Here is a 22,163-nt window from a genome sequence, read left to right as displayed (position 1 = left end):
AGACTGAGGAGGGTGGAGCATGTCCTTTCTCTGACAAAGAGTTGGGAAAGTTGGAGAGTGTCCTCACTCTGACACAGACTGGGGAAGGATGGAGGACGTCCTCACACAAACACAGACTGGGGGAGGGTGGAGGGTGTCCTCACACTAACACAGACTGGGGGAGGGAGGGGGGGGTCCTCACTCTGACACAGACTGGGGAAGGATGGAGGACACCTCACACGAACACAGACTGGGGGAGGGGGGAGGGTGTCCTCACTCTGACACAGACTGAGGAGGGTGGAGCATGTCCTTTCTCTGACAAAGAGTTGGGAAAGTTGGAGAGTGTCCTCACTCTGACACAGACTGGGGTAGGATGGAGGGCGTCCTCACACTAACACAGACTGGGGGAGGGCGGAGGGGGTCTTCACACTGACACAGACTGGGGAAGGGTGGAGGTGTCCTCACACTTACACAGACTAGGGAAGGATGGAGGGTGTCCTCACACTAACACAGACTGGGGAAGGGTGGAGGGTATCCTCACACTAACACAGACCGGGGAAGGATGGAGGGTGTCCTCACACTAACACAGACTGGGGGAGGGTGGAGGGTGTCTTCACACTGACACAGACTGGGGAAGGGTGGATGGTGTCCTCACACTAACACAGAGTTGGGGAAGGTGGAGGGTGTCCTCACACTAACACAGACCGGGGAAGGGTGGAGCATGTCCTTTCTCTGACAAAGAGTTGGGAAAGTTGGAGGGTGTCCTCACTCTGACACAGACTAGGAAAGGGTGGATCATGTCCTCACACTAACACAGACTGGGGAGGGTGGAGGGTGTCTTCACAGTGACACAGACTGGGGAAGGGTAGAGGTGTCCTCACACTAACACAGACTGGGGAGGGTGGAGGGTGTCTTCACACTGACACAGACTGGGGAAGGGGGGAGGTGTCCTCACACTTACACAGACTGGGGAAGGATGGAGGGTGTCCTCACACTAACGCAGACTGGGGAAGGGTGGATGGTGTCCTCACACTAACACAGACTGGGGAAGGGTGTCCTCACACTAACACAGACTGGGGAAGGGTTGAGGGTATCCCCCACTAACACAGACTTGGGAAGGGTGGAGGGTGTCCTCACACTATAACACAGACTGGGGAAGGGTGGAGGGTGTCCTCACACTGACACAGACTGGGGGAGGGTTGAGGGTGTCCTCACTCTAACACAGACTGGGGAAGGTTGGAGGGTGTCCTCACACTGACACAGACTGGGGAAGGGTGGAGGTGCCCTCACACTTACACAGACTGGGGAAGGGTGGAGGGTGTCCCCACACTAACACAGACTGGGGAAGGGTGTAGGGTGTCCTCACACTAACACAAACTTGGAGATTAAGTGTAATGCATTCTCTATCAAACTCACAAAGTGTTGAGGAGAATATTAATGTGGGGCTTATACACTCCTTCCTACCTTTCAATATGTGAAAGGATGGCCCCTACAGACACTCGAACATAAGAGAAGGAAATCTTACAAGTAAGACTTGGAAATATGTACAAGGAGGTGTTTTTTTTTCATTTTTAACTGAAGTTTGAACTTGATATGTATATATGCATGATCCAGGATCTATGAATATCCTGCTTATAAAGTATATGTAAATACATACACACATGCTTGGTTGTTGTGATGTACACATCAAGTATGGTACATACTTTTAGAATCAAGTTGTTTGTTTTAACACAGCTGGTACAACATGTAGAGATACTCTCACAGTGGAGGGGGATATATCCTCTTGACAGATTTATAGAATTTTTGCCATACAGGATATTGTTATACAGTATTTCCCCAAAGGGGTATTGTCAATACAAAATTCCCTGAAGGGGACATAATGTGTTTATCTATCTCTGACGTTCCATATCATTGATCAAAGATGTGTACCAGTCAGTTTTTGTGAGGCGTTTAATTGTGTCAGTACACCAGGATATTTTTAAAGGTTGAGGTACTTACTGTGTGCTGGGTTTAACTTTCCCTGTATTGAGACTGCCATTTAAAGTCCTAATTCAGACATACTGGTTTACCTTGAGTAGTTACCGTAATTGAGTTTTTAAGGAAACAGGAGCTACACAGTTAGTGAGTCTCCCATATAAAGTGAGGAAATCAAATTAGGAGTCTGAGTCAGTGACAGAAATTGTTAGGGAGGTTTGCTCATTGAGGGAAACAAGTAGGAAGTTTGACTTGATGAGAGAATGAGGGAAACAAGTTGGGAGTTTGACTCGATGAGAGAATGAGGGAAACAAGTAGGAAGTTTGACTTGATGAGAGAATGAGGGGAAACAAGTAGGGAGTTTGACTCAATGAGAGAAAGAGGGAAACAAGTAGGAAGTTTGACTTGATGAGAGAATGAGGGAAACAAGAAGGGAGTTTGATTCGATGAGAGAATGAGGGAAACAAGTAGGGAGTTTGACTCGATGAGAGAATGAGGGAAACAAGTAGGGAGTTTGACTCGATGAAAGAATGAGGGAAACAAGTAGGGAGTTTGACTCGATGAGAGAATGAGGGAAACAAGTAGGGAGTTTGACTCGATGAGAGAATGAGGGAAACAAGTAGGGAGTTTGACTCGATGAGAGAATGAGGGAAACAAGTAGGGAGTTTGACTCGATGAGAGAATGAGGGAAACAAGTAGGGAGTTTGACTCGATGAGAGAATGAGGGAAACAAGTAGGGAGTTTGACTCGATGAGAGAATGAGGGAAACAAGTAGGGAGTTTGACTCGATGAGAGAATGAGGGAAACAAGTAGGGAGTTTGACTCGATGAGAGAATGAGGGAAACAAGTAGGGAGTTTGACTCGATGAGAGAATGAGGGAAACAAGTAGGGAGTTTGACTCGATGAGAGAATGAGGGAAACAAGTAGGGAGTTTGACTCGATGAGAGAATGAGGGAAACAAGTAGGGAGTTTGACTCGATGAGAGAATGAGGGAAACAAGTAGGGAGTTTGACTCGATGAGAGAATGAGGGAAACAAGTAGGGAGTTTGACTCGATGAGAGAATGAGGGAAACAAGTAGGGAGTTTGACTCGATGAGAGAATGAGGGAAACAAGTAGGGAGTTTGACTCGATGAGAGAATGAGGGAAACAAGTAGGGAGTTTGACTCGATGAGAGAATGAGGGAAACAAGTAGGGAGTTTGACTCGATGAGAGAATGAGGGAAACAAGTAGGGAGTTTGACTCGATGAGAGAATGAGGGAAACAAGTAGGGAGTTTGACTCGATGAGAGAATGAGGGAAACAAGTAGGGAGTTTGACTCGATGAGAGAATGAGGGAAACAAGTAGGAAGTTTGACTCGATGAGAGAATGAGGGGAAACAAGTAGGGAGTTTGACTCGATGAGAGAATGAGGGAAACAAGTAGGAAGTTTGACTCGATGAGAGAATGAGGGGAAACAAGTAGGGAGTTTGACTCGATGAGAGAATGAGGGAAACAAGTAGGAAGTTTGACTCGATGAGAGAATGAGGGGAAACAAGTAGGGAGTTTGACTCGATGAGAGAATGAGGGAAACAAGTAGGGAGTTTGACTCGATGAAAGAATGAAGGAAAAAAGTAGGGAGTTTGACTCGATGAGAGAAAGAACAAAGAGTCAGATTCAAGGGAAACAGAACTTAATTAGAGGGGGAACATTTTGGGTTTTTTCCTCAGCGATGGAAACAGTTTGAGACCTTGATTCAGAAGGTGACAGTTTGTGAGCTTGACTCAGTGAGGGAAACAGTTGTGGACCTCGAGTCAGTGAGGAAAACAGCTTGGGGCCTTCACTCAGTGAGGGAAACAGTTTGTGAGCTTGACTCAGTGAGGGAAACAGTTTGAGACCTTGAGTCAGTGACGGAAACAGTTTTAGACCTTGAATCAGAGGGTGACACAGTTTGGGAGCTTGACTCAGGGTGACAGTTTGGGAGCTTGACTCAGGGAGACAGTTTGGGAGCTTGACTCAGGGTGACAGTTTGGGAGCTTGACTCAGGGAGACAGTTTGGGAGCTTGACTCAGGGAGACAGTTTGGGAGCTTGCATTGACTAAGTGAGAGAAACAAGGAGCTTCACTTAGTGATGGGCAATGGTGAGGACTGCAGATTGCTATTGCCTTAACTGTTTCATCCCTGAAATTTCATATTGAACTATTCCAACCTTTGAATATGAAGAGTTCAAGTGTGTCTTTAGGGGTAATTTGGTCTTTGAAGATCTCGGTCATGCTATGACAATGTTTGTTAAATTTCATAAAGCCCTGGTCTATGGTGTAGTAGTGTAAATATTACATTTAAACATTGCTGCCTAGTTTTATATTAGTTTACGTAAAATCACTTCCGTAACAAAAGAGTTGACATCAATAATTGAAACTAAGTATACTAGGATGTAAAATATCAAATCTTTATGCTGGTATATTGGAGATGATGGATTAAAAGCCCTGCTTACTTGGGTTAGGCAGGTATAACCTTGACCGTACATGTGATTTTATCAGGAAATATGTTTAGTAATTGTTGAACAAAAATTGTTGAAAATTGGTTTAATGTTAAATGAAAATGTGGTAGAGAAAACAAAGGTGGGATTAAGATTGAATAAAACCAAGTATGTAGAAATAACTAAGAAAGATGATATTTCAATGGTAATTATTGACCATAAAGAACCATTCATTTAATTTACAAAGGATAAATTACTGCACCGAAAGAAACCAAAATGTTGCCTTGTTATTTATAGAGCTGGGAAGTAGGGATAAATTGTAACTTGAGCACAGATGTGTACTTGTAGGGACTATAGTTACTGAATAATGGATGTTAATCATTAAGAATGGAGTGAGATCAATAGTGAGGCTTGTGTGGGTAAATTAACCCTGGATCAATAGTCCTTACTGCCATTGCGTGACAGTAACCCTGTCATGATCTGTATATCATACAGGTGTCCACCCAGCCAGCCAGCTCCACGCACACAGTCACAGCCCACTGATAAGTGTAGGTTCACTTCTCGTTTACCAGCATCCCTGTTTGTGTTAATGATAAGTTCATCTAAGATGTCCAACTAGCCAACCATTACACATGTACCAGTATAAACAGATGTTGGGGTTTCCTAAAGTAAATGTCTTTTTGTCATAAGAGCAGTGATTCACATGAATCTAGGGCGGGTATATAGTAATGATTATGTAGGACCTAGGGTGGGGATAGTGATAATTAAAGAGGACCTAGGGTGGGGATAGTAATGATTATATATGACCTAGGGTGGGGTTAACAATCTAGTGTTGGGATAGTAATGATGATAGAGGACCTAGGGTGGGGGATAGTAATGATTATATAGGACCTAGGGTGGGGATATTAATGCTTATAGAGGACCTAGGGTGAGGATAGTAATGATTATAGAGGACCTAGGGTGGGGATAGTAATGATTATATAGGACCTAGGGTGGGGATAGTAATGATTATAGAGGACCTAGGTTGGGGATAGTAATAATTATATATGACCTAGGGTGGGGATAACAATCTAGAGTTGGGATAGTAATGATGATAGAGGACCTAGGGTGGGGATAGTAATGATTATATAGGACCTAGGGTGGGGATATTAATGCTTATAGAGGACCTAGGGTGGGGATAGTAATGATTATAGAGGACCTAGGGTGGGGATGGTAATGATTATATAGGACCTAGGGTGAGATAGTGATGATTAAAGAGGACCTAGGGTGGGGATAGTAATGATTATATATGACCTAGGGTGGGGATAACAATCTAGTGTTGGGATAGTAATGATTATATAGGACCTAGGGTGGGGATATTAATGATTATAGAGGACCTAGAGTGGGGATAGTAATGATTATATAGGACCTAGGATGGGGATAGTAATGATTATAGAGGACCTAGAGTGGGGATAGTAATGATTAAATAGGACCTAGGGTGGGGGTAGTAATGATTATATAGGACCTAGGGTGGGGATATTAATGATTATAGAGGACCTAGAGTGGGGATAGTAATGATGATATAGGAACTAGGGTGGGGATAGTAATGATAATATAGGACCTAGGGTGGGGATAGTGATAATTAAAGAGGACCTAGGGTGGGGATAGTGATAATTAAAGAGGACCTAGGGTGGGGATAATTATGATTATATAGGACCTAGGGTTGGGATAGTAATGATTATAGAGGGCCAAGAGTGGGGATAGTAATGATTATGTAGGACCTAGGGTGGGGATAGTAGTGATTAAATAGGACCTAGGGTGGGGATATTAATGCTTATAGAGGACCTAGGGTGGGGATAGTTATGATTATATAGGACCTAGGGTGGGGATAGGAATGATTATATAGGACCTAGAGTGGGGATAGTAATGATGATATAGGACCTAGGGTGGGGATAGTAATGATTATATATGACCTAGGGTTGGGATAGTAATGATTATAGAGGACCTAGGGTGGGGATAGGAATGATTATATAGGACCTAGAGGGGGGATAGTAATGATGATATAGGACCTAGGGTGGGGATAGTAATGATTAAATAGGACCTAGGGTGGGGATTGTAATGATGATATAGGACCTAGGGTGGGGATAGTAATGATAATATAGGACCTAGGGTGGGGATAGTAATGATTAAATAGGACCTAGGGTGGGGATTGTAATGATGATATAGGACCTAGGGTGGGGATAGGAATGATTATATAGGACCTAGAGGGGGGATAGTAATGATGATATAGGACCTAGGGGGGGGATAGGAATGATGATAGAGGACCTAGGGTGGGGATAGTAATGATTAAATAGGACCTAGGGAGGGGATTGTAATGATGATATAGGACCTAGGGTGGGGATAGGAATGATTATATAGGACCTAGAGTGGGGATAGTAATGATTATAGAGGACCTAGAGTGGGGATAGTAATGATTATATAGGACCTTGGGTGGGGATATTAATGATTATAGAGGACCTAGGGTTGGGATAGTTATGATTATATAGGACCTAGGGTTGGGATAGTAATTATTATAGAGGACCTAGGGTGGGGATAGTACTAATTATATAGGACCTAGGGTGGGGATAGTAATGATTAAATAGGACCTAGGGTGGGGATAGTAATGATGATAGAGGACCTAGGGCGGGGATAGTTATGATTATATAGGACCTAGGGTGGGGATATTAATGCTTATAGAGAACCTAGGGTGGGGATAGTAATGATTATAGAGGACCTAGAGTGGGGATAGTAATGATTATATAGGACCTTGGGTGGGGATATTAATGATTATAGAGGACCTAGGGTTGGGATAGTAATTATTATAGAGGACCTAGGGTGGGGATAGTAATAATTATATAGGACCTAGGGTGGGGATAGTAATGATAATATAGGACCTAGGGTGGGGATAGTAATGCTTATATAGGACCTAGGATGGGGATAGTAATGATTATATAGGACCTAGGGTTGGGATAGTAATTATTATAGAGGACCTAGGGTTGGGATAGTAATGATTATAGAGGACCTAGGGTTGGGATAGTAATTATTATAGAGGACCTAGGGTGGGGATAGTAATAATTATGTAGGACCTAGGGTTGGGATAGTAATGATTATATAGGACCTAGGGTCGGGATAGTAATTATTATAGAGGACCTAGGGTTGGGATAGTAATTATTATAGAGGACCTAGGGTGGGGATAGTAATGATTATATAGGACCTAGGATGGGGATAGTAATGCTTATAAAGGACCTAGCGTGGGGATAGTTATGATTATTTAGGACCTAGGGTGGGGATAGTAATGATTATATAGGACCTAGGGTGGGGATAGTAATGATTATATAGGACCTAGGGTGGGGATAGTAATGATTATATAGGACCTAGGGTGGGGATAGTAATGATTATAGAGGACCTAGGGTGGGGATAGTACTAATTATATAGGACCTAGGGTGGGGATAGAGTAGAGAGTAAGCTAAGATCTAGGATAATATTATTGCTAGTGTGCAGGTATATGGTTGCCATAAACGCTAATGATATTGTGGACCAGGGATGGGTTTTGGAAGAAAAAGTATTGAATATCTTTTGTTAGCTATGTACCTTCTATAGTCTATAAATTAATATCACTATATTAATAGAGGAAGATAATAAAAATTTCAGAGGATCAGAAAGATAAATGCCTTAAATAGCTATAAATGAGGAAGAATCAACATTTTTGTTTGATTCATTTGGATTTGAGGTGGATTTTATATTCGGAACACAAACCTTTTTTGAACCTGTAAGGATTTCCCCTTCTTCCCGAAATAACTCTGGCCTACTGACATTGTGATCCTGATCTGATTATAACAGATACTCCAGATAATGCATGTGTGACAGTGGAAAGTGATTAGAGGTAACGAAATGGATCACCTTGACATTACCGTGACAACCGCTTTGTCTGTAGGATAAACGTGGGAAAATTGATTTTTCTTTTTCCTTTTCTCTCCTATTAGTCATTACTGCACGTAATCTTACACTGATTGTTCTACAGTGTATGGAGAAAATAAAACCCAATGGGGTAATACATGTAATTGGTCTTGCAAGGAGATTTTCATGTCTTTTTGTAGGAAGAAAGTATTGTGTTTTTAAATGAGTATAAAACATTGATATAATTAGCCATATACGAGGGTGAGTCAGTTTAATTTAGGGAGAGTTCGCACTAATAACTGTGCAGTCCGGCCATGCATTTTTCCTCTCCTGTTACAATTGTATACATAATTATGATACTAATCATGCTTGTATATCATACATAATTGAGGTTAGACATACATTTTACCAGAAGTATCGTACTTTATTAGCTTATAACAGCCTAATGAGCCAGAGCTCAACATGTGGGATTGATGAATTTTTCTGTTGATTCCATCTTGTCTTTTGAAGAATAACCTCCATTCAGGCTGCAGGTGCTCTTTTTATTACAAAACTCCGATGAATCTCACTGTAGTGCTGATAATGTATTGTCTTTGTATACAAATTCTTATTGATCAGCTGAGAGTCATTGGTTATGTTGCAGAGTTCAACGGGGTCAATCGTCGGCAACCAGGTAGTTCAATTGGTTAGAGCCTCCATCTAGAGTTAGGAGGGTCCTGGGTTCGAATCCTGGTCTGGCCTTTGCTGTAATCTTTTTCATGTTACAGCTGTCATCCACTGATCAAATCAACTGATTGAAACAAGAATTGGTTCAAACCATATCAGTACCATTTCAGGCCATGATTAAGACATCATTGCTCTATCTCGTGTTCTGCTGTTTATTTTGTTTGTTTTTTTTGAAAGGAGATTGAACATTCATGAGATATATCTGCCATACTCTCACCGCAGGAAAAATCTATTTATCGACTTTTTATCTACTTGCGACTGCAATATGACAACATAAAGTAAACAAATAATATATCATGCACGTAAGATATTTCTGTTAGCCTTTCAGACTTTAAAAAAACCAGTGAAACAGGCTTTGTCTGTATAAACGATAAGATGGAGATTGTGTTGTAAGATGTCTGGCAGCTCCTTGTCTCGGCTATCTGTGTCACACAGGTACAGACCATATATAACAGGCTTTTATAAAAGTGCCAGCAACATTTCTTAAAGCATCACTACCTATGTACATAGATCTGATATACAGTCAGTTCAGATAAAAAACTAATAATTAATAATTATATATATATGGAATTTCAAAGATTTCCAGTGAGAGAAAAAAATTGTTGAAAAAACAAGAGGATTTAGTTTGAAGAGCTTGTTTGATTGCTGGAAGAGCTAATGTGAGAAATTGTTTTACATGGTCTGACAAAGGATACAAAACGGGGGCAATTCACTGATACGCAGACAGACCAACCAAGTGGTAGGTCTCGTATTACCTGCTCTCATGTCCTGGTAAATGGCGGGTGGGTTCTGAGTGTGGGGTTACAGTGTGGAGCTCAGACATATGACAGACCCAATATTATTAATGTCACACCCTGTTCTCTCATAACACACCATATTTTATACTGCATAAAGCTAGTCTCTCTGAGAATTGGATTTTTTAATCTTGATTTTATTTTAATGTAATTTTCTTTTAGAAATTTAATTATATTCAGGCCTTCAAATTTAAAAGGAATTTAACATACAGACCCATTAGCATCATCGTCAGGTGTGATTTTACCTGCGGAGAGAGGACTTGGGCACTAAGACATGGATACTGTTAGGGATGTTTCATTGTTACGTAATACTCAGGGCAGGTGACATCAATTTTGTAATGCTCAGCTCTTCTATGCAGAAAACTGACTCTGTTCTTAGATGTGGGAGTATGGTTAACTTAAAATTGTGGCATGTTATAGAAACTAGATAACAATCAAAATTGAAACAAAGAATGCTTCCACTCTTTTATATCCTTTAGCCAGCATACAATAATTTTGAAAATTGTTTGTGTGAAATATTTATATTCAGCTTGAGATATTTGGGGGAAAAAACAAGTGAAGTTGATTATAAGTAGTTTTGTATCTTGATATGTGTAAAAGTTGACCATGTGTTAATTTGAATTCTGATTCAGATGTGTTTGTGTAGGTCTGGGAAAGTGTCTGACTAATGTGCATACTTGTTACCAATTCTCACACACATTTACAAAGGTGGTGAAGGAATTTTTCTATTTCAATCATCTCGAGTGTTTTAAAAGTTGATGTGATACATGTAGAAATTTGGTACAGTATCATTTAAATATGACCACATGTGGAAAATGGAAGTGACATTTGGATCATGTACAATGAGAATAAGGTAGGTGTAACAATTCATTACTGTCGTCAATCTTAGTACCTGTTTGACTGCAGACATCTTAATACCCAGGAGACGGTGGGGCCTCATTACTTACAACTGGTGATCATGCAAAGTTTGCTACTAACAAACATTGTGAGGAGTTTTTTAAAAATTGTGGAATGAATTTGACACTAAAGTATGGTAAACGAGGTAAATAAAATCTATGAATTGAAAATCAAATTATTTTCTGTAAGCTTATTAATGATATCATATACAAAACTAAGAGAGGGGTTCCAAAATAGTGATGTTCAAGGTGACAATTATTGCTGGTGCTATTAAGAGACATGTTTTGTAACAGGAAACATGTTTTGTACCAGAAGATATGGTTTTGTACCAGGAGAAATGTTTTGTACCAGGAACCACTTTATGTAGTGGGAGACATGTTTTGTACCAGAAGATATGTTTTGTACCAGGAACTACATTATGTAGTGGGAGACATGTTTTGTACCAGGAACCACATTATGTAGTGGGAGACATGTTTTGTACCAGAAGATATGTTTTGTACCAGGAGATATGTTTTGTACCAGGAACCATATTATGTAGTGGGAGACATGTTTTGTACCAGAAGATATGTTTTATACCAGGAGATATGTTTTGTACCAGAAACCATATTATGTAGTGGGAGACATGTTTTGTACCAGAAGATATGTTTTATACCAGGAGATATGTTTTGTACCAGGAACCACTTTATGTAGTGGGAGACATGTTTTGTACCAGGAACCACATTATGTAGTGGGAGACATGTTTTGTACCAGGAGATGTGTTATATACCATGAGTCAGTGCTTTTTACCAGAAGATGTGTTATATACCATGAGACAGTAAGGAATTTTAGGAGATGTGTTATATACCATGAGTCAGTGCTTTTTACCAGGAGATTTGTTATATACCATGAGTCGGTGCTTTTGTTATATACCATGAGTCAGTGCTTTTTTTTACCAGGAGATGTGTTATATACCATGAGTCAGTGCTTTTTACCAGGAGATGTGTTATATACGATGAGACAGTGTTATGTACCAGGAGATGTGTTAGATACCATGAGACAGTGTTATGTACAAGGAGATGTGTTATATACCTTGAGTCAGTGCTTTTTACCAGAAGATGTGTTATATCCCATGAGACAGTGCTATGTATCAGGAGATGTGTTATATACGATGAGACAGTGTTATGTACCAGAAGATGTGTTATATCCCATGAGACAGTGCTATGTACCAGGAGTTGTGTTATATACCATGAGACAGTGTTATGTACCAGGAGATGTGTTATATACCCTGAGACAGTGCTATGTACCAGGAGATAAGTTATATACCATGAGTCGTTGCTTTTGTTATGTACCATGAGACAGTGCTATGTACCAGGAGATAAGTTATATACCATGAGACAGTGCTATGTACCAGGAGATGAGTTATATACCATGCGACAGTGCTATGTACAAGGAGATGAGTTATATACCATGAGACAGTGTTATGTACCAGGAGATGAGTTATATTCCATGAGACAGTGCTATGTACAAGGAGATGTGTTTATACCATGAGACAGTGTTATGTACCAGGAGATGTGTTATATTCCATGAGACAGTGCTATGTACAAGGAGATGTGTTATATACCATGAGACAGTGTTATGTACCAGGAGATGAATTATATACCATGAGACAGTGCTATGTACCATGAGATGTGTTATATGCCATGAGACAGTGCTATGTACAAGGAGATGTGTTATATACCATGAGGCAGTGCTATGTACCAGGAGATGTGCTATATACTATGGGACAGTGCTATGTACCAGGAGATTTTTTATATACCATGAGACAGTGCTATGTACCAGGAGATGTGTTATATATACAATGAGACAGTGCTATGTACCAGGAGATGAGTTATATGCCATGAGACAGTGCTATGTACCAGGAGATGTGTTATATTCCATGAGACAGTGCTATGTGCTAGGAGATGTGTTATATATACAATGAGACAGTGCGATGTACCAGGAGATGAGTTATATGCCATGAGACAGTGTTATGTACCAGGAGATGCGTTATATACCATGAGACAGTGCTATGTACAAGGAGATGAGTTATATGCCATGAGACAGTGTTATGTACCAGGAGATGGGTTATATACCATGAGACAATGCTATGTACCAGGAGATGAGTTATATGCCATAAGACAGTGCTATGTACCAGGAGATGTGTTATATTCCATGAGACAGTGTTATGTACCAGGAGATGAGTTATATACCTTGAGACAGTGCTATGTACCAGGAGATGTGTTATATTCCATGAGACAGTGTTATGTACCAGGAGATGTGTTATATACCATGAGTCAGTGCTTTTTACCAGAAGATGTGTTATATACCATGAGACAGTGCTATGTACCAGGAGATGAGGTATATACCATGAGACAGTGTTATGTACCAGCAGATGAGTTATATACCATGAGACAGTGCTATGTGCCAGGAGATGTGTTATATACCATGAGACAGTGTTATGTCCCAGGAGATGAGTTATATACCATGAGCCAATGCTATGTACAAGGAGATGAGTTATATGCCATGAGACAGTGTTACGTACCAGGAGATGAGTTATATACCATGAGACAGTGCTATGTACCAGGAGAGGTGTTTTGTAGTGAGGGATGTATTGTAAGGTTGATGGTTTACATCACTAGTATGGTAGCACATTGATTGTAGGCTACAGAGTGGCTTTGCACATGTCTTTAAATTTAAAAATGTAATATCATATTCAATTTCATAAATAGCTTTAACTAACACATTGATGTGGGATCACTGGAAAGAGACCACCAGTCTGGCTAGACAGAGAGCTAGACATGGAGAATGTCTCCTCTGGAAACTGGGTCACTATGATGGAAGGGTACCATACAAGGTCACCCTGCTACTGGCTGTTTACAAACACACGGCTTCACCCATACAACTCTATATTGTGGTTGTTTTGTACAGGGTACACTTGTATCTTAGAGTATACACATATTACTGGGTCATACCGCCCATATATTTTGACTGGATACACAGTTTACACAACTCTATATTGTGGTTGTTTTGTACAGGGTACACTTGCATCTTAGAGTATACACATATATTACTGGGCCATACCGCCCATATATATTGACTGGATACTCAGTTTACACAACTCTATATTGTGGTTGTTTTGTACAGGGTACACTTGCATCTTAGAGTATACACATATATTACTGGGTCATACCGCCTATATATATTGACTGGATACACAGTTTACACAACTCTATATTGTGGTTGTTTTGTACAGGGTACACTTGTATCTTAGAGTATACACATATATTACTGGGTCATACCGTCCATATCAAAATACATTTGTACTGAGGTGTACACTGTATACCTGCTGGTATTCCTCTTTGTAGGTTCACTGAACAGGATACTACAAAAACATTTTAAATAGATATCTTTATGAATTCAAGGATTTGTGAAATCAAATAGCCAGGTTTGATTATGTATATACAAGTAGTACATTATGACTCTGTGTATTGGAATGTACTCGTAGTATATACAGGTAAATATAGGTATGACTTTGTGTATGCAGTTAGGTAATATAAGTTTAATTTTGTTAATTGGAGTATACAGGTAGTCCTCAGGTGATGTAAGTTTTAGTTTGTTAATTGGAGTGTAAAGGTAGTCCTCAGGTGATGAAAGTTTTAGTTTGTTAATTGGCGTGTACAGGTAGTCCTCAGTTGATGTAAGTTTTAGTTTGTTAATTGGAGTGTACAGGTAGTCCTCAAGTGATGTAAGTTTTAGTTTGTTAATTGGAGTATACAGGTAGTCCACAACCAGGTAATACAAGTTTGACTGTGTTTGTTGCAATATAAACAATATATATATGTTATTGTGTATTGAAGCATACAGGTAAAATATGTACAACTTTGTGTATTGGAGGGTACTGGTGGTAATCAGGTAATATACCAGTGTGTATAATTATTGAACTGTTCTGTAGATAGGTAATATATGTTTAACTTTATTATTAGGAATATACAGGTAATATACCAGTGTGTATGACTCTGTGTATTATTGAATTGTACTGTAGATAGGTAATTTATGTTTAACTTTGTAAATTGAAATATACAGGTAATACCAGTATGTATTACTTTGTCCTGGTGGTTTATAGGTTATATATGAATAACTTATACTTAGAAGCTGTTATGTAGAGATAAACTTAAAAATACACTTCAATCCACTGAGTAATAATAACATATTACTAGTGTCTCTAGTAATTATTAGTGACAGATTAATTTTGATTACAGTTTGTATAATTATAAGATTGCAGACAATTATGTATAGCCTATAGGTATATAAACAAGTGATGGTGATATGTGTAGGTGATAATATAACACCTGTACTGCAGGTAAACACTTAAATGTAAGGACAGGTATCATATGGTGTGGCTCATCACAGTCCAGTGGGTCTTATAACCAGGAGGATCCAATTATCACCCAAACGACACAATCTACCACAGTCATGTAGCTAGAACTACTTACCTCTAGTTGTCTGGCTGTTTATACTGAGGCAGGTGTGTCATCACTGGCCCTGGGGGTAAAGTCACTCTAATGGTGGCCTTATAAAGTGTGTTACAAGGGTCTTAACTGGTCACTATCACATGAGGATGTAAAGAGGCAATTCATGTGGATCTGTTAGCTAGACCAAATACATAGGTGGAAATTCATTGTATTTCATACAAACTGAATCATTTTACACATGTGTGATTCAGAAAATACGTCTAGATAAGTTTCAATAACCCCTTGGATACAGATACTATTTTGGTGGATATAGTTATCTGTGACTGTGGTAGATCTGACTGCTGTCAGTCCCCAATTATAGTTAGAATAACTGTGATTTAGAAAGTGGCAGAACAAAAATGTTTTTACTATATCGTCCGTATCAGGTACAGTACAATTTTAGATTCTTTACACTAGTTATTGTCAGGTTCATATAGATTTGGTATTCACATGCATGATATAACCCAAATTTATTATTGAAATATCTTACGTTTACTGCTATTTATTTAAAGATTGGAATGCATGTTTTTAATAGGGGGCTATAGACAATACGGTTAGCAAGACTTTCTGAGACTTTATGAAATCTTCAGCTGGACTTGTACCACTAAAAACTGATTGCCGATTGACTAGTCAAAATATGATACTTATCAAGTTGAATAATTTGTAAGTGTAATTTGCATGTGGACTTCCAAAAATTTCAGACTGCAAGCCCAACTGATTACGGTCTGTAAAATTATTTCTAGTCCTTTAATGCTTATGATGTTATGAACCTCAGTTGTTTTCGTAACTGTTCCATGATGCAGTGGTAGTTCTTGGTGTTATCTATTTCTATTATAACATTTATGAGAGGCTATACAGCAGATAAGTAAACAATCTATGATTAATTCAGAATTGCAGTACCCAACAACTTATTCCAGTGTAGTATTGGAGGGGAAATGTCAAGTTAAATGAACTTAAATAACCTTTAAATGGCATAATTCAACTTTAAAGTGCATCAGTGTGTCACATATTTATGTCAGCCGTTTTATTGTCTGTTAGAGTTAAGCTTTGATGTTGTATACAGTTGCATGGTAATAAAACCATCAAGATTATCCAGGAATATTAAGCACATACTTCCAAAGTACTTTTACATCTGTTGAGAAATTATTGAACAAATAACAACAAAAGGTATAACGGTAATTGATATAGGCTTTTTATGATAGATTTAGGTTTAGATTGTTTTTTATTTGTCATTTGTTATACAGGAATGACTGTGTAGTTAGATCAGTGATATAGCCGCACAGCCCCAACACTTTAAACAAATTGCTTTAAAAGTGACATTTTCATACACATTTTTTACCTGCCAAATTGTCCCATTACTGAGTTGGATGATGAGAGATACAATAAATTTCACAGATAATAAAGCGACAGATTAGGGGTTGTCGCTTCTTTATGAAGTGCTGACAGGGGTGAGTAAGGACAGCGAGTGCCGGCAGGCAGGCATTAAAGATAAAACATAAAAACAGGTCACATGATGTTTTCTTTATAATAAATAAGGATATACAGGTGATCAAAATAAACAAGACAATTCATGTTAATTTATATATTCATATTAAAAAGCAACCTTGATTACTTTATAGTTTATTAATATTTTAAACATGAACTTCTGCATGGTCATTATATTGACAGGCTTGCACTTTTCTGCTTATTCAAAACTACATTTTACCCAATTTAAATAACACTTTTGACAAGAAAAGATAAATGAAAAATAGGACCAGACTATAACCAAGTCATCAAATTATTTAAGTTTCATTTTGATTTAAACCTTATTTTACATTACATAGAGGATTGAATTATAATTACATTTATGTTTTCTTCTTTTTATCTCTCTTTTGGAAACAGAAGAATTCCTGTCATGTAGACCATATGCTATCTGATGTTTATAGAACCATTATATGGCTACAATTATGATAAATTTAATCAAAATAGCACTTGAGTGTAATACCGTAATGGTAGTTTGGGTTTGAGGTTGTTTTTAATGGTACTTAGTGTATGCATCGCACCAAAATGGGGACGATTATGAGAGATAAAGCCACAGGATGTATAATATATTTCTATTAGACTGACTGGGTCTGTGGTTTACTTTTTGCAGAGCGTAACATATTGAATATACTAGTATACTAAGTCCTTCATGCATGACAAAATATATAAATATACATTTGATGAGTCAGGTTTGTTGTGATACACAAAGACTGATTATCAACATTAGCCCGGAGTAAGGATCTACTAGACATGATCTTAAAATGTGATTTCCTGTTTTATGTAAGTAGCAATGAAGAACTTAAAGGAAACAAGGAAAAATAAGTTATGTCATGTCCGCACTTAAGTAATGTATAGCATGTTAAGGTCTAAATTACTATGACAGTATATGTAGTTGTTGCATATTCATTTATTAACAAGGAGGAAGTTTATCAGAGAAACAAAATAACCTTTGTATGTGTTTTTGTGTATTTTCAGAAGTCCCCCTATCCTGGGAAGAACTACCAGACTACATGTAGCAGTGAAGGCACTGGGAAGTTTATGTTCAACAAAGATCATAGGGCAAATGGCAGTGATCCCATCAAGCAGAAAACGGCAGCTACACATTTTCAGGAATTTCCATCATATCCGTTCGAAAGAAATAAAATATCACCAAATAGTGCTCAAGGTCTCGTGAATTTTCATGGACATCATCAAATCAATGGTCATCTTCCTACAGGAACTGGTTTCCATGGAAACATGTTTTCAGACAAGGGTCAAGAATTGGGGTCAAGGTCTGGTATTATGGACCCAAAGAGGGCTATGACCCCAAATGGTATAGATAAAAAAGTGCATCCTTATCCTGTACAGATGCCTTTCAAAGCATCCTCAGAATTTTTACTTAGTACTAAGCAACATTCATCAAATGAACTACCAGATGGCCTTTACAAAAAATCACAAATGAATTCTCCAAATATAGAAAGCCATAACAACCGGCTCAATCATGGAATGGGATATCCTAACCCCTTTTATCCTGCACCCCCATATATGGATCCATTTCTAATGAAAAAGTATGACAGTGATTTTCTTAATCATGAAGTAAAAAATGGAATGCATAAGGTTGAAAATGATCCTATCATGCCCAAACCTAAAAGAAGGAAAGTGAAATTAGTGGATGGTGAGAATGCTGGATTGGTCCCAAAGAAAAAGAAGTCAAAAGAACCCAGGAAGGAGAAGTTAGCTCCACCACAGTTACCGTCCATTGAACACTGCCTCGGAGCAGAACTGGGAGTTGGTGAACAGTCTCGCAACACTGAAGGACTCAGTCCAGAGATTGATGACCCAGTCAATTCCAAAACATCGCCAAAAGATGTCGACACACTGTTTAACCCTAAGTCTCACGTCAATGACGGTAACCTGCTGAACTATCCAGGCCGCTCTGATAACATTCCTCAATACAGTTTAACAGGAGGGAATCATGCATCTCCATCTGGAAATTACGATCCTCTGAAATTCATTGAATCATTGAGAAAGGATGAAAGCTCCAAGAAACTAGATGATGGTAGAAGTACACCGTGTTGTAACAACTGTGAAAAGCTGGGAATGAGGTATTCCCCGTTGTGTAGCAATAAGTTACGGACTCTGTCTCCTGAGTTTTCCTCATTGCTAGACGTCCATGAAAGTAGTGGCGGGGTGAAGAACCAACAGCCTAGTTTGATGTCCCGTTTGTCGCCCAGTTGTACAGTCACCAGTTGTAGTGTCAGAAGCGTCTCCTCTCTATCACAGGATAGTGCAATATCAAAGCTTCCGTCACCTTCTGTATCAGATTGCAAAAAGACAGAACAATTGTTTCAAGGTCAAGACCAAAAAAACTTGCATCTGGACCAAAGAAATGTTATATCGGATATAAAATGTCAGCTTTCAGACCAAAAACTTTTTACATCTGATCAAAAATTACTTTCTCGTACAATAGGTGTCTCTGATAATATAGAACAAAATGTTTATAAGAAGGAAGACCTGGGATATAAAGACAGTAAAATGGAATTTGGTGGGTTGGACGAAATGTCAAGGGAGGCAGAAAAGGAGAACTGCTTGGACAGCAGTCACATGAATGGTGTTTCTGATATGCGGACTAGCTGTGATGATAGTGGTACATCTCCTGCGGATGGTGTGAAGATGGATCACCTGGCCTGGGCAGCTGACCAGGTACAGAAGCTGAAGGACACCGTGCTTGGGACCAACGAGGAGGATGACTTGATGGAGCGGCTAAGGAAGAACATAAAGATCTCTATTCCAAAGTGTGGCTGTAAAGGCCCTGACTGTAAGTATACTGAAGTTTGTTATATCTAATGGTGACTGTAAAGGATGGACTGTAAGTATCCTAAGTTTGTTATATCTAAGGATGACTGTAAAGGGTGGACTGTAAGTATACTAAGCTAGTTATATCTAAGGATGACTGTAAAGGATGGACTGTAAGTATACTAGGTTTGTTATATCTAAGGATGACTGTAAAGGCTGGACTGTAAGTATACTAAACTTTGTTATATCTAAGGGTGAATGTAAAGGATGGACTGTAAGTATACTAAGTTTTTTTTATATCTAAGGATGACTGTAAAGGATGGTCTGTAAGTATACTGAAGTTTGTTATATCTAAGGGTGCCTGTAAAGGCCCTGACTGTAAGTATACTAAAGTTTGGTATATCTAAGGGTGACTGTAAAGGATGGACTGTAAGTATACTAGGTTTGTTATATCTAAGGATGACTGTAAAGGCTGGACTGTAAGTATACTAAACTTTGTTATATCTAAGGGTGAATGTAAAGGATGGATTGTAAGTATACTAAGTTTGTTATATCTAAGGACGACTGTAAAGGATGGACTGTAAGTATACTAAGTTTTTTTTATATCTAAGGATGACTGTAAAGGATGGTCTGTAAGCATACTAAGTTTGTTATATCTAAGGATGACTGTACAGGATGGACTGTAAGTATACTGAAGTTTGTTATATCTAAGGGCGACTGTAAAGGATGGACTGTAAGTATACTAGGTTTGTTATATCTAAGGATGACTGTAAAGGGTGGACTGTAAGTATACTAAGCTAGTTATATCTAAGGATGACTGTAAAGGATGGTCTGTAAGCATACTAAGTTTGTTATATCTAAGGATGACTGTAAATGATGGTCTGTAAGTATACTAAGTTTGTTATATCTAAGGATGACTGTACAGGATGGACTGTAAGTATACTGAAGTTTGTTATATCTAAGGGGGACTGTAAAGGATGGACTGTAAGTATACTAGGTTTGTTATATCTAAGGATGACTGTAAAGGGTGGACTGTAAGTATACTAAGCTAGTTATATCTAAGGATGACTGTAAAGGATGGTCCGTAAGTATACTAAGTTTGTTATATCTAAGGACGACTGTAAAGGATGGACTGTAAGTATACTAAGTTTTTTTTATATCTAAGGATGACTGTAGAGGATGGACTGTAAGTATACTAAACTTTGTTATATCTAAGGGTGACTGTAAAGGATGGCCTGTAAGTATACTGAAGTTTGTTATATCTAAGGGCGACTGTAAAGGATGGACTGTAAGTATACTCAGTTTGTTATATCTAAGGGTGACTGTAAAGGATGTACTGTAAGTATACTGAAGTTTGTTATATTAAAGGATGGACTGTAAGTATACTAAAGTTTATTATATCTAAGGGTGACTGTAAAGGATGGGCTGTAAGTATACTAAGATTGTTATATCTAAGGATGACTGTAAAGGATGGACTGAAAGTATACTAAACTTTGTTATATCTAAGGGTGAATGTAAAGGATGGACTGTAAGTATACTAAGTTTGTTATATCTAAGGATGACTGTAAAGGATGGTCTGTAAGTATACTAAGTTTGTTATATCTAAGGATGACTGTACAGGATGGACTGTAAGTATACTAAGTTTTTTATATCTAAGGGTGACTGTAAAGGATGGACTGTAAGTATACTAAGTTTTTTTTATATCTAAGGATGACTGTAAAGGATGGACTGTAAGTATACTAAACTTTGTTATATCTAAGGGTGAATGTAAAGGATGGACTGTAAGTATACTAAAGTTTGTCAATGCTAAGTGTAGCAGTATGGGCTGGTCTGTATCTACATTTTGTCATTACTATAATAAATGTTGCTATATGTCATGTCATGCATAGTGTTAAGATGTAATGTCCGTTATAACTACAGTCTATGTGAATGTATATTAATTCAATTCAAAGTCAGGATTTCTATCACTTCCTTTATCAATGTCCTGTTTTCTTCCCATGATAGTTTCTTTACCTCGGAGCTTGAAAACCTGTTTTGTCAGCACGATATAGAATTCTTATGTTGATGATGACATGTTGTTATGGTGATGTTATGTTTGCTATGATAATGTATGCTAGTAAAATGATGTTATGGTGACGACTTGTTGATATTACTGTGTTGTTGCTCACCCTCAGATATTCCCAGTGAGGAGGAAGAGGGGCCCTACTACACACAACTGGGAGCTGCCCGCAGTATACAGGCTGTCAGAGAAATGATGGAGAAACGGTGAGTATGCTAATAAGACAGGATTTATTTTTGTTTATCACAGAGAACATTGCTACAGACAAACTGTCAAAGAAGAATTACAATGTGTGATCTAAAAGTTGATCTTATAAAGTAAAATGCATTTTGTGATAAAAATCTGATTTTTTTTGCTGGAAAGCAAGACTGAAGTTTTAACATGTCAAGGAAAACTGATGAGTTGTATTTTATTTTCAGAACTGGAGTTACTGGTAAAGCTATCAGGATAGAGAAGATCCGCTACACTGGTCGCGAGGGCAAAAGTACACAGGGTTGTCCAATAGCTAAATGGGTAAGTAAAGGTCGCTATCGATCATG

The 22,163-nt window shown here is 38.6% G+C and overlaps 1 protein-coding gene across 4 annotated transcripts in view; it reads left to right on the top strand.

Annotated features, from left to right (window-relative positions):
• LOC110453899 (methylcytosine dioxygenase TET2-like) overlaps positions 1 to 22,163 on the top strand; it is a 41,297-nt gene that overhangs the window by 11,917 nt on the left and 7,217 nt on the right. The window contains exons 1-4 of one of the 4 annotated variants that reach the window (XM_021503111.1): positions 10,077 to 10,696; positions 17,766 to 19,587; positions 21,740 to 21,830; positions 22,044 to 22,137. In XM_021503111.1, coding sequence (XP_021358786.1) covers positions 10,679 to 10,696; positions 17,766 to 19,587; positions 21,740 to 21,830; positions 22,044 to 22,137 — 2,025 coding nt within the window. In that variant the 5' untranslated portion in view covers positions 10,077 to 10,678. Of the gene's footprint in view, positions 1 to 10,076; positions 10,697 to 15,394; positions 15,656 to 17,534; positions 17,571 to 17,765; positions 19,588 to 21,739; positions 21,831 to 22,043; positions 22,138 to 22,163 lie in introns of those variants that run through there. The other 3 variants (XM_021503110.1, XM_021503109.1, XM_021503108.1) reach the window with 3 other exon arrangements.

This window comes from Mizuhopecten yessoensis, unplaced genomic scaffold, assembly GCF_002113885.1.
Source record: "Mizuhopecten yessoensis strain PY_sf001 unplaced genomic scaffold, ASM211388v2 scaffold7547, whole genome shotgun sequence".
Taxonomy (NCBI): domain Eukaryota; kingdom Metazoa; phylum Mollusca; class Bivalvia; order Pectinida; family Pectinidae; genus Mizuhopecten; species Mizuhopecten yessoensis.
This window is presented reverse-complemented; position numbering and strand designations above follow the sequence as displayed.